This window comes from Chanodichthys erythropterus, chromosome 21, assembly GCF_024489055.1.
Source record: "Chanodichthys erythropterus isolate Z2021 chromosome 21, ASM2448905v1, whole genome shotgun sequence".
Lineage (NCBI taxonomy): Eukaryota > Metazoa > Chordata > Actinopteri > Cypriniformes > Xenocyprididae > Chanodichthys > Chanodichthys erythropterus.
The window spans coordinates 30,535,713-30,550,428 of record NC_090241.1 but is presented as its reverse complement, the minus strand read 5'-3'; the positions used below and the strand labels follow the sequence as shown (position 1 = coordinate 30,550,428).

The 14,716-nt window shown below is 35.4% G+C and overlaps 1 protein-coding gene across 1 annotated transcript in view; it reads left to right on the top strand.

Annotated features, from left to right (window-relative positions):
- Positions 1 to 14,716, top strand: part of LOC137010937 (novel protein similar to human membrane-associated guanylate kinase-related (MAGI-3) (MAGI-3)) — a 138,353-nt gene that overhangs the window by 90,519 nt on the left and 33,118 nt on the right. Inside the window, exons 2-4 of the mRNA XM_067373406.1 lie at positions 848 to 964; positions 7,584 to 7,703; positions 14,267 to 14,473. Of these exons, the coding sequence (XP_067229507.1) occupies positions 848 to 964; positions 7,584 to 7,703; positions 14,267 to 14,473 (444 nt within the window). The remainder of the gene's footprint in view (positions 1 to 847; positions 965 to 7,583; positions 7,704 to 14,266; positions 14,474 to 14,716) is intronic.

Below are 14,716 nucleotides of genomic sequence, written 5' to 3'. Positions count from 1 at the left end.
CTCTCTGTGAACTCTCCCAGAGTTGCGTCTTTAGAGTTTGGCAGAAAGAGGGAAAGTGAGGCTTTTAAAAGTTCTGTGTGTAGGGTTTTCATTAGGTTTCACTTTTCACAGTTGCTTTCGACACTGTGTCAGCTTGTTTGTGAAGTCTTTTCTGAGTTAGCAAAGCTTATAAGAGACTTACGCCGTGTGTTTTTGTGCAGCTGGCTCTCACATTGAGTGTGTGCGTGCATGTGCAGAGTAAGATGTCACTCTAGTCCTAGAAAATGAAAAACAATTGGGCACTAATAAAAAGAACTTTTCATACTAGCAAAATCACGTACGACATATCTCGGTTGTTTGCCTAGGCAGTATTGAGAGTAAATGGAACTTTTGCTTTCATTATAATTCCATAATTTGACATATTCTAAGTCATATTCTAAGTCTTTTTTCATGCTTTTTAGATTTTTCTCCTTTAGTTTTTGTAAATCTCATGAGGTTTCACTAGAGATCTCAAAAATGTCTTAAACTGTGCTCATAGTTTCTGAGAACTTAGTGATCTTCTAGGATCAAATGTTCAGAGCTATATTATTCATATTCATTGTATAGTTCTATACTCTTACCATATGTCAACATTTGTCAAAATTTTAGATGCAATCTTCTGATATTTTTCAGTTTTATGTTTAAATAAAACATTAGGTCCCCATTAAGTCTCTTTATCTTTTGAAATAGCAACCTCAAAGCAATAATGTATTTCTTCTGGGAGTTTGTCTTCATTATAATGCCAAGCTTACCGACTTCTGTTGCCATAACCTTTGAAAGGTTTTATAAATTTCCTTTTGCCTTTCTTCCTCTGTCTCTCTCTCTGCAGGTAAAGTGCTGAACACCGATTTAAGGCATTATCTTAGCCTGCAGTTCCAGAAAGGATCAATTGACCACAAACTGCAGCAAGTGATCCGAGACAACCTTTACCTACGCACCATTCCATGTAAGACACACACATACACGCCCAATCTATTCATTTATATTTATTTATTAAGATTAGAATAGAAATTAGATTAGAAAACTTAATTAATCCACGTAAGGGAAAACTCATTTGCCACCATTGCACATCACAAACAACACAATTAGACAATTAAACATTAAAAACAACAACACAATCAATCCATGCAAAGAATTACACAATTTTATAACTTTATAACTTTATTTCTAACTGTGGTAGAAATAAAAGACCTTCTAAATCACTCTGTAGAACACTAGGCATCACTAATCTTTCACTAAATTAATATTTAAGTCCACTAAATGTACTACTTACTTATTTTCAACATTGTTTTATATAATATAATATAATATAATATAATATAATATAATATAATATAATATAATATAATATAATATAATATAATATAATATAATATAATATAATATAATATAATATAACTATAGTTTAACAATAGTTGATCCAAAGTGCTTTACAGTAAATCAGAAGTTAAAATAGAAAAGGAGGGGGAGAAAAAAAATGGAGATAAAAGTCAGAATTGATCAAACAAATTCTTTATACATAAAATGGAACACCAACATATAAAAAATAATGTGTTCCATTTTATGGAACACATAAAGTGTGTCTTTTTCACTAGCGTCAAGTACCTTATTGCTTTTATAAAATGGTTACCACACAATACAAATATTAGAGCCAAAAATATGTATCGGTGCAATTTTCATGAAGTAAACTTTCCCTAAAAGCCTTTCTTCCGCCGGAAAAAATAGTCCCTGACTGTGACCAGCAACAGAAGTTACATTATTACACCATTAGATGGCAGTCTTTATGAGTGTGTCAGTTAGTAGCGAAGACTTTTTCACTGAAAAGACTGAATTGTTGTGAACACGGAACAAGACACAACTGACAAATACGTTGACTAGCGCTGTCAGTCACGGGAAAACCCCTTAACTGTTAAAAGGACAAGATAATACATCGGACATTTAAACAGATTTTTTATTATGAGCATAAGACTGACCTGAAGGATAATGCTAAATCTGAATGCAGGTAATAAACTCGCTCACACGATGTCTTTCTCACAATACTCTTCTACATAATACAGTAAGCATCTGTGAACAATGTCAATTAAGTACATTCAGTTTACGTTGCTAAGAATGGTTGCTAAGGGTGTTGTGTAGTGATACACAGAATAAAATGTCTTGAATAAAACACAGCTAACTTTTAAGTCCACTTAATTTACTACTTATTGATTTTAAACATTGTTTTACACAATATTATACACACACACACACATTAGGGATTCTTCACCCAAAAATGTAAATTCTGCTTGGACAGAATTTTCATTTTTGGATGCTTTTGGATGCTTATCATGAAACATAAGAGCATTTAAGTACACATGTCCTCTACATCTTTATCTGGCAGTCGTATTATCTCATCTTACCTCTCAGTCTTTTCTCATTTGGTGTTTGGAGTGAATGCTTTGGCCAGTTATCACACTGGTGTGTCTATTAGTTGGGAAGACAGAGCCTCTCCTCTCCTGTTGGTCTGGCCCTCTGCAGCACACCGCCAGCTCTCCTCTTTGATGCGCCACATGAGATGTTTGCTGTTTCTCTGGAGAGTTGTGGAGTGGGTTTCTGAGAGCCTGTTTCTTCACCAAGCTGTAGCACACTGCTCATTAGTTTCTTATTCAGCTAGTTCGTTATTCCCTATTTAGTCTAATTTGATAAGTGACAGTGACAAATGTGTCAAAAAACACTCTGAGGGGTGAATTAACTACGATGCTTTAGCAAGTGGTATTTCATCGCAGAAATTCTGCGTCTTATTCACATACTACCTGTGCTATGATCTGATATAGTGTCACAGTGTCACATGTTCCATCAGAAATCATTCCAATATTCTGATTTGGTGTTCAAGAAACATTTATGATTATTATCAATGTTGAAAACCATTGTGTTGCTTAATATTTTGTATGGAAACTGCTACATTTTTTTCAGGATTCTTTGATGAATAGAAGTTCAAAAGAACAGCATTTATTTAAAGCTGCAGTCCATGATTTTTGGCCCTCTAGCGGTTAATAAACAGAACTGCAAGCGTATTGCGAAAGAACATTGTAGCCGGAGCTACTGTGATTCTCTGCGGCGGGTCCTACCAATCCGGTCTGAAATAGTCCGAATATAAACACTTGTTATAAGTGTACCATAATAATTCAGGGTAAGACAATAACACGGTTTGGAAAATGGATTCATGTTGTACATTCTCATTATATCATTTTTTGTAAATTTTGAACACAAAAAAAGTTACGGACAGCAGCTTAAATAAATAAATAAATAAATAAATAAATAAAATCATTTGTGACATTATACATGCCTTTACTGTCACTTTTGATCAATTTAATGTATCCTTTCTGAATAAAAGTACATAATATATTTTAAAAAAATCTTACTGACCTCAAACCTTTAAACAGTAGTCTATATAATATTAGAAGATCTATATCATAAGATATAGATTATGCTTTGGAGTATAGTAAATGTTCTGCTAAATGAATACTCTCTGATCATTTTTACTAAACACTAGAAGTCCGTCCATACCTCGAGCTGTTTCTCACTCTAAATATCCTTCTGAAGGATTTCAGTGTTAGAAATGAGCAGCAAACGTTTATTTTTAAAGATCCATGATCATCACGATTATCACCAGTTTGCGTGGCACATTCCAGTGCCGATTTGTTTGTGAACCTGTCACAATCTAGTGAAGACTATTGCTAAGAGGCTTTTACTGAAGGCAGCCTGGGGCGGTGCAAACCATATTAGACTTGACAGCAAACACGCAGCTCCCGAGTAAAAACGCAGCAAAACGTCAATACTCACATCACGTAAAGAGGCCGTCTGCGTAAACATCTTAAAGACACAGCATAAAAAAAACGACCTGTTAACTTTTAATGGTGAAAGAATAGAAAATGGTTGAAAAAAATAAACTTTATCTGATATTATAAGTGGAAAGTGACCCATTTAAACAACTTGAAATACAGCCATCGAAGACTGTTTAGCTATGCATTTTATCACTGGCAATAAATGTAGACAGCTTTTATATCCCAGCTGTCGAACTGTCTAATAATAGACTTTCTGATTAACGCATTTTTGTTTTTATTTCTAAATCCGTTGAAGTTTAAAACCAAAGAAATAATTATAAATAATTCCCCCATAAGAATGAAATATTACTCTTTGATGTTTATGGAAAATTATCAGGCTTGAGACAATCCAAATTAACATAAAATGACAAAAAGAGCTTCCACTGGATGCCAATTTAAGCATAGCATTGTCTTCTCTTGTCCTTCTGTGCTTGGCCTAGTTACTCTCTCTTTCTCTTTTCTCTCTTTACCTTAGTCAGTAAATTAAGAAGAAGAGCCTGAAACGGCAGAGTAAAGAAGAGAAGAAATGAGGGAAAAGTCCGAAAAGTATACAGGAAAAAGAGAGTTGGAGGAAAAGAGACCCTCCGGTGTTTGCAGTCACAAAGCTGCTTTATGGAGCCATGAACAAAAGTTCTTAAAAGCTCCTCTGATGGAGAGGAATAAAGAGCAGCCTAAGGTGCCACTCATATCCCGTCTCCACCAGAATGCTGCTGGAGCAGGTGGTCGCCCGGGGGATCTGCGGACCTCCTTCAGATCTGGCCTGTGATTAAACTGACTTCAGAGGCCAACTAAGATGTAACTGGCTGTTATTACGTAACCCGCTCACAACCTGCCGCATCACAGGCTTTGTTTATAAGTCTTTGGGCGCACCAGAGTTTCCACTGCGTCAGAGAGCGCTGCAAATGCTTTCATTTCTTATGTTGCAAGGGCGTAAAGGGAAATACACAAGGGTTTGTGGAAGAGGCGTTGCATTATGCAACTAAAAGTCACGAATAGTTTAACATTCTCTGATGTAGGTATTCGTTAAACAATGAGAATTTAAAGACAGTCAAATTCACTGATTGTTCACATCATTTTAAACTGACCTGTGGCCATGAACTTAGCCACTACGTTAAAGGGTTAGTTCACCCAAAAGTGAATTTTTTGTCATTAATTACTCACCCTCATGTCGTTCCAAATGGATAAGATTCATCTTCGGAACACAAATTTATATATTTTTGATGAAATCCAAGAGGGTTTTTTTATCTCCCATAGAAAGCAACAAAATGACCACATTCAAGGTCCAGAGAAGTAGTAAAGACACCGTTAAAATAGTCAACGTGACTGGTTTAACCTTAATGTTATGAAGCGATGAGAATACTTTTTGTGTGAAAAAACAAACAAACAAACTAAAAAACAAAAACAAATTTCCTCTTCTACTCTGTATTGGCCGACGCTGTTCACGTGAGCAGCACGATGCATTACATATGAAATAATTTTAACCTAATAAAATAATTTGATTTCACATGGGGAAGCAAAGTGGAAAGTGGAAAATGGCTGGAAAAGTTGTGCAACAGAACAAAAGCAGGAACATCTCCTCTACTCCCTTTCTCTATCATTATATTTTGGATGTTGAACAAGTTAACCTCTTTTAACCTTGCCAGTATATATTCACATATCTATAACCAGTGCTGCTGTTCCAGTTCCCTCTTCTTGTGGCATTTACACAGTTGCTATCCAAGGAAAATGTGAAGGAGCCCGTTTTTAATATTATTTGCTCTTAAGTTAGAGTCAAGTCTCCGCAGACACTTGACTCTGGCATTTCACTTTGCTGGATCTAATGTAAATGTCCTTCAAATGACAGTAGAGCCTGGTGGCATTTCCTAGCACACACACGAACAGAGCCGAGAAATGTCATCTTTTATTTTTGGCCTTTTATTCGCAAGAAATGCCACCCTCGGATGTCTCTTATGAGGATTTTGCTGCTAAACAACCCACCTCTGAAATTAGGTCCAAACATGTACTGTTTCTATTTGATATTTTTTGAGCAAACACACTCACGCAGGCTTAAACACACAGAATTAACATTTTTATTTTGGTTCAGGGGTGAAAAAGCTTGCATGCATTTGATTTAATTATAAAAATAGTTCACCCAAAACTCTCATTATGTTTTTCCAAATCATATGAGTGTTGTTCATATATATATATATATATATATATATATAATATATATAATATATATATATATATAATATATATAATATATATATATATATATATATATATATATATATATATATATATATATATATATATATATATATATATATATATATATGTATATGTGTGTGTGTGTTAGCAGATGCTGGTGTAAGATCAGTTTTCTCCATAATAATAGCATATTGCCGAAACTCTGGAGAACGTCAGAGGTTTAAAACATGTTTTTGCAGCGTTGAGCAATGTAGCCAATAACAACCATATCTGTTGAACCAGATCTGTTGAACGCAATGGCCAATCAGAGGTATTTAAGTTAGCACCGAACAAAAACTCCAGCATTTTGAGTGGATTCTGAGTTCTGCATACTTTCAAATCCTCTCATTATAACAAACAGTTATGTAAATAGGAGATTCAATGTACAGTCAGCTTCATTGATTATAACAGAACTTTGTGAGATTGCGATGAACTAAGATGAGTGTCAGCTTTTTAGTGATTATAAAGGGAGAGCTCTTTGTGCACTTTCTGTCATGCTAAATCCCGCATGTATGCTTACTTTTCTGTTAAAATTAACAGTGGTTTATGAACGTGGACGCTTTAATAAATCATTTATTGGGACTGTTTATGCTGTGATCTGTTGGTTGTGCACGTTGGATCTGTTGGTTTAACACGAAACTATTTCAAGGAAATCTAAATGTGTTTTTAAAGGGGAAGTGCATCTCCTTAGCCTTACCATGGAGTTGGTTCACCCTCCACCTAGGCTTATAGATCAGCTTGAACATTTTGCAAAATATCTACTTTTTTGCCTAACTGAAGAGAGAAATGAATATAAGTTTGGTACAACATTAGGGCAAGTCAATGGTGACTGGGCTGAGAAACCGAAGAGTGAAAATATAGTATTTTTTTAGATTACAACACTGTAGACATACAGTTTTAAAACGTGCCAAATGCTTCAGAGACTGAATCTCATTTTACAGTCTGTGCACACTTTCCACTTCTGTGTCACCATCTCCCTTGTGAATAAAGCAATCTGTGACTACACTATGCTTGAATAACACACTAAATAACACAAGATAATATGTTCTTGTTCTACTCAGTTTGGCTAATAAGTACTGTACCTCTCTGTGTGTATACCCAAACCGTTTTCATAGTAATTATGTTAAAGCATGTAATTTTTCATCCTTTAAAGCCTTGCAAATTGCCAAAAACCCTCTTTTATTTTTTTGCTAGTTTTCTGTGTAATCCATTCAGTTTCACAGTTCGAGTTTCAGAATCCCAGTTTCCAGATCTTATCTATGGGAGTTTGGGATCAGTTCTATTTACAGTTCTAAATAGAGTGGACTTGTTCTCAAAGGAAATTCTGAAATGCAGCCAGGGAATCAAAATTTAATTTTGGTCAATCTGAGTCTGTGTTTAGACAGACACAAAGTTTGCAGCAAAGGGCATTGTGGGTGTAGGATATTCTCACCAGAACTAGTTTACTGTCACTAATTGTGTTTGTTTTACTGGAAGGTACCACCCGGTTGCCCAGAGATGGGGAGGTTCCAGGAGTGGACTATAATTTTATCAGCGTGGGGGATTTTCGCATCCTGGAAGAGAGTGGATTACTGCTGGAGAGCGGAACATATGATGGTATGAAACACAATCTCTGTACTGATGGTCTTCATACAAACATCCCAAACCATGGACATGAATGATACCTCAGATCATGTGGCTTGTTGAAAAGGTGCTAGTTCTTTTCCAAGTCTACTTGGTATACTATATAACAGGTGAACTAATTCCTATTGAAATTCCTATTTTTTATTTACAAGAACCAAAGCGTAAAATCTAAGCTTAACTAAAACTTAATCACTATTCTTATGCTGCAACACTGGTATTTCTGGAAATGCACATTTAGTGTTAACATTTGATAGTTGTGTTTTTTACTTGACTGAAGTAAACTCTGTCACCAACACCTCTAGGCATTCATTTTGTCCAAAAAGAATTTCATGACAGTGCAGCCTCAAAAATGTACTGTATGATGGATTTAGCCTCCAAATCTTACAGGCAGTGAGTCAGTTAGCACAGGTTTACACCATGCAAACAAGCTTTGCAGAGCTTGGGGTAAACTCCTGAAAAAGTACACATAAGGAAGACCCTGTACCCTGTAATGGCACTTTCCTCAAATAGAGTAAAAAAAAAATAATAAAAAAAAAAAAAATCAAATGGCCAATGAAAGTACAAACCCGATTCCAAAAAAGTTGGGACACTGTACAAATTGTGAATAAAAACAGAATGCAATGATTTGGAAGTTTCAAATTTCAATATTTTATTCAGAATACAACATAGATGACATATCAAATGTTTAAACTGAGAAAATGCATCATTTTAAGGGAAAAATAAGTTGATTTTAAATTTCATGGCATCAACACATCTCAAAATAGTTGGGACAAGGCCATGTTTACCACTGTGTGGCATCCCCTCTTCTTTTTATAACAGTCTGCAAACATCTGGGGACTGAGGAGACAAGTTGCTCTAGTTTAGGAACAGGAATGTTGTCACATTCTTGTCTAATACAGGCTTCTAGTTGCTCAACTGTCTTAGGTCTTCTTTGTCGCATCTTCCTCTTTATGATGCACCAAATGTTTCCTATGGGTGAAAGATCTGGACTGCAGGTTGGCCATTTCAGTACCCGGATCCTTTTTCTACACAGCCATGATGTTGTAATTGATGCAGTATGTGGTCTGGCATTGTCATGTTGGAAAATGCAAGGTCTTCCCTGAAAGAGACGACGTCTGGATGGGAGCATATGTTGTTCTAGAACTTGGATATACCTTTCAGCATTGATGGTGCCTTTCCAGATGTGTAAGCTGCCCATGCCACACACACTCATGCAACCCCATACCATCAAAGATGCAGGCTTCTGAACTGAGCGCTGATGACAACTTGGGTTGTCCTTGTCCTCTTTAGTCCGGATGACATGGCGTCCCAGTTTTCTAAAAAGAACTTCAAATTTGGATTTGTCTGACCACAGAACAGTTTTCCACTTTGCCACAGTCCATTTTAAATGAGCCTTTGCCCAGAGAAAACACCTGCGCTTCTGGATCATGTTTAGATATGGCTTCTTTTTTGACCTACAGAGTTTTAGCCGGCAGCGGCGAATGGCACGGTGGATTGTATTCGCTGACAGTATTCCTGAGCCCATGTTGTGATTTCCATTACAGTAGCATTCCTGTATGTGATGCAGTGCCGTCTAAGGGCCCGAAGATCACGGGCATCCAGTATGGTTTTACGGCCTTGACCCTTACGCACAGAGATTGTTCCAGATTCTCTGAATCTTTGGATGATATTATGCACTGTAGATGATGATAACTTCAAACTCTTTGCAATTTTTCTCTGAGAAACTGAGAACCTGATATTGCTCCACTATTTTTCGCCGCAGCATTGGGGGAATTGGTGATCCTCTGCCCATCTTGACTTCTGAGAGACACTGCCACTCTGAGAGGCTCTTTTTATACCCAATCATGTTGCCAATTGACCTAATAAGTTGCAAATTGGTCCTCCAGCTGTTCCTTATATGTATATTTAATTTTTCTGGCCTCTTATTGCTACCTGTCCCAACTTTTTTGGAATGTGTAGCTCTCATGAAATCCAAAATGAGTATTTGGCATGACATTTCAAAATGTCTCACTTTCAACATTTGATAACTATATTCTATTGTGAATAAAATATAAGTTTATGAGATTTGTAAATTATTGCATTCCTTTTTTATTCACAATTTGTACAGTGTCCCAACATTTTTGGAATCATGTTTGTATATATACATATTCACGTTTTTTCACTGACCATTTGTAAAAAAAAAAATATTATATATATATAATATTGAAGCTATTTACACAAAAGTTATATCAATTATTTTTGTTCACGTTTAATGTTACAAAAGATTTATATTTCAAATAAATGTTCTTTTGAACTTTCTATTCATCAAAGAATCCTTAAAAAAGTATCTTGGTTTCTACCAAATTACAACTTTTTTCGATATAGATAATAGTAAGAAATAATAACAAGTTTCCTGAGCACCAAATCAGCATATTAGAATGATTTCAGAAGAATCATGTGACACTGAAGGCTGGAGTTATGATGTTGAAAATTTATCACATGAATAAATATTTTAAACTGATAATAAAAAAATAAAAATAAAAAAAAGTGTTCTTTTAAATTTACTGTATTCAAATAAATGCATGCCTTGGTGGACTTTTTAAAAAAGAACATTAAAAATCTTATGAATGGTACTATATATAATTTATTTTTTAGAGCACTTTCTTTTTCCTTCATTAATGAAAAGCATAAAAGTGTTGTGTGTTTGTCCTCCCCTCTGTAGTCTAGTGGGTTTGAATGTCCTGAGAGACAGATAGCGTGCCAGGCGAGTGCATTCACTGTGGCCCCATGTTGACTGTGGGACCGTACTCATGCCAGGCAAAGCGTGCTGGGACAGGCAGCCATGCCAGTAAGAATTGCCCATATGTGCTCTGTTCTCGAAGAGGGAGACTTTCTGATCCTAGGACACACACGCATGCATGCAAACACACAGGGGTTTTCTAATCTCAGCAGACTGTTCCTTAAAAGTATAGTTCACCCCCAGTCACAATCCGGTTTTACAACATATTAACTGGAGAACAAGAACGATATGACATTTTACTTTTGATGCAGCGTTATGTAGATTTACAACATCAAATGTCTTGATGTGGTCATGCTTGAGCAATAGCAAACAGATTCTTTTCCTTTCTGATTCCCTCATTCCTGCAGTGTGGATAAATTTACAACCCTCAAGGCAGCTTTTAATGTAATCCTGTCTAAGCAAGCTTGGTTGAATTAAGAGTTGATCCTGATCAATAAAGATTTAGTGTTTGTTGAAAGCACACAGACATAGAGAATCTCAATGGGGGCGATCTGTAAACATGAATAGACTTTGGCACAATTCACTGCACTTATTGCCTGTTGACTCACATATCAACACCATTTTTAGTCCAGTAAATGGATAGATGTTCTCTGCTCACTTGGAATAGTTCTCATTGAATGACAGAGTAAAAGAAAAATCATCTTGAGTCTGTTTATAAATAATAAAGACGTTGGATTAAGAAACTTGTCTATTTTTAGGGCACATAAATTGTTTGGTGACATTATTTACAATAATACATGAGGAAAAAAAATCTGTCTGGACACATATATAAAATAAAAAATTAATATTTTTCATATTATAACAACAGTTTAAATGTACTTATTAAAATATGCAAATAATGCAAACAAATCTTAATCTTAAAATATTCTTAATTTTGTTTAATAAAAGTACATTTTTTCTTTTGATTTATGGGGTGAAATATGACATTTCTTTGCAATTTTTGTGAGATTCTCCCAAATAAATATTCATTTAGGTGTTTTTCTAAATGAATTTGCAGAATTTTAGTATATATTTCATGAAATGTAGGCAATATCTGTGCTACTTTGGTCCACTTATGCTGTGTAAAGCCTATAAACCTCTGTAATCTGTCCATATTCCAATATCTATTTTGATGTTATAGCTACACTTTACGTGAACCAAAATATTTTTGACATTATTAAGAGAACGCTGGGACAACATTCACCTTGTTATATCCTTGATTATATGGGTCTCTGCAGATCACTGGTGACAGATGATGCTGTAAATCTGCTCAGATACTGAGAGTAGCACATACCTTCATGATTCTGTCATGGTTAGCTGAGTGCATATGTGTTGATTAATCAGGGTTACAGCTAGGGGTGGGCGATATGGCAAAAATATCATATCATGATTTTTTTCACACAGGATCACAATCCACGATCTTATGACATTTTCTTTTCATGTCACTATTTTGCAAGTCACTGAGCAAACTAATTTCCCTATTTTAAAAAAATATAGCCTTACAAGGTAACAAAATAAAAAAGAAAAACAATGACAGAGCATAGGTCAAATCTTATTTCATTTTATTTTTTAAAATGATTTTATCTTTGTTATTAAAAATAAAAAATAGGACAAATACGATATAAGGTACAAATAAAATGAACAGTGATTTATTTTTTTCAGCTCCAGTAGGTGTGCTTAACTGTAGCATTCAAGCAAAAAACTGAATACATGTAAAAATAAAACACTACATAGACTTTACTGTATGAATTAAATATACACTGATTCTTATTAAACTATTGAAGTTATTCAGTCAAGAGCAGTGAGTGATTTTCTCTTTGTATTTTGTTGTTTGATTAACATTAATTATACAGACAGCAGTAGGTTTTTTAGACTGCTGTCACTTTAAGACCGAATGCGTGGATCTAATATACTGACACATATCTGAACTATTTACATTCACTTTAGATATAAATGATTGTTTATGTAATCCTTGTGTGTATTTGACAGTTTAAGCACAATAAGATGCGAAAGAGAACTTGTGATAGACTTATAGTGTGTGTGCACTTTGGGTGTACACGTTCAGAAAGCTTATGTTAGAACAGAGTGCAAATAGGTTAACTGGCAAGGCTTTAAAACACATGAAAATAATAACATTTAGTGATAGCGAAGAATTGCAATGTCATGTGAGCAGGGCTTGGCATTAACTTTTTTGCTCACCAGCCACTGTGGCTAGTGGTTTTCTAAAGTTTCTAGCCACTCAGCATTTTCACGGCCACAATTTTGACGATACCATGGGGGAAATCTGTCATATACTATAGATGTTTTTAATATTATTTCGTAATTTTGCAGCAGGTGTATTAGGCTGCTGTCACTTTAAGACCTGGATTCATTATTCTGTTACACATGCATTTTCTTTCTCAACTGTTTACATTCACTTAAAACATAACTGACTGCATTTATGTGAATATGTGAAATTATGCGAATACTCTTCAAGACCAGATTAAAAAAAAAAGAAGAAATGTAGGGTTGCTTGCCACTTCATGTCATAGTTCAACTGTGGTTGGTTGTTTTAAATGCTGTTCAGGCATCCTCCATTTCTAATTTTGCAGCTCCACCATTATAAGCTGCAAACTGGACCGGAATTTATCCCGATTTTCAAATGTCTCTCTCAGTGAGACTATTAACATGCTGTTTTCGCATGATGATGCATATAATGTATAATAAATGTTATGGTAGCAGCAAAAAAAGTTTCCTTACACTGTGACACTGGATAGCAGGAAATCTCATTTGTATAATGAAGAGAGACAGAGAGGGAAGGAGTGAATATTCATCACTGCATATTCATGAGAGGTAAGCGAAGTTGTCAACAGTAGTTAATTGCTTGTGAAAAAGCCTATTCCCACATGGTTTCAGTTTCTATTTGATAATTAAACTCTTTAGAATTTACAATCTAAAAAGGAGAGGATTAATCTTTCGACTGATTGCAAGGATTATATTTTACATTGGCAAAAGATGAATATGTGACCTTAAAAAGCTGTTTTTTTCCCCTTAAACAGACACTAATGATTTCTAGGGGCAGCATATTTATTTTCAGGATGAAGGGAGCGAAGAAACAAAACAACAAATTTGGATAATTTAAATTAATCTGTGTATAATTGGTGAAGGTTGAACGGTTGATTTGAAAAGATGCCTTTCCATTGACTGAATCTAATCATACTGAGAGTGATTTCTTTAGTCTTACATCAAGAGGGAATAATGAAGCGCACACACACACACACGTACACACACATACACACACGTACACACACATTGACATGTACCATCAAATTAGAAATTAATTTAAATGCATTATGCTGCTCCACTGATTGGCTGTACCATTGTTTCTGATGCATATTAATGAACGGAATTTTGCATGAGAAGATAGTGGGAAAAGTTTCATTACTGAATCCAGTGGTGAGTGTAATTACTTTCAAGGCACCACTGAATGGAAAGTATAACATTTCACACTGCATATTGGATAGTCGACACCTAGATCTCGGTTTTTGAGAAAGCTGGAACTGAGGAAGAAAGCAGAGGTAGCGATAAAGATGTAGATTTGCAGGCAGCTCCTGTCTCAGTGTTACCGAATCAGCTGTTTCATCAAACTATCAAGGTTTGTGGCTTGTTAAATCAAAGCTTATGTAGCAAAAACGTTACATGAACCCTCACGAGTATCTATTTTTATGACTTATATAAAGATGCGATGAATCAAAATGAGTTTTATTGTCTTTAAACAAAGCGATCCTTATTTCTTTAGGTAACTTCTATGGCACTCCCAAACCTCCTGCGGAGCCCAACTTGGTTCAGCCTGACCTGGTCGACCAGGTTCTGTTTGAGGAGGATTATGGCTCCGAAGTCCAACGAAAGCGAACCACCTCTGTCAGTAAGATGGACCGCAAGGACAGCGTGGTCCCTGAGGAGGAAGAGGATGAGGAACGGCCACAGCTCCCAAATGGCATCCCAGGTCAGTGTACAGACTTTAATGTGTGTGTGCTTGTGTTAACCACAATCTGTATGACTGCAGAGATAGATTTTGGTCTAAAAATTAGTCACCCATACTGATAGAGACTGTGCATCATTTTTATGGCAAAACGTACTACTTAAAACTTAATTTTCATCTTCGTTTTCATCTAATATTTATATTGTATTTTACTTCATTTGCTGTGCTGCTATCTGTTCTTTATCTGAAGTAGTCATACTGCGGGAC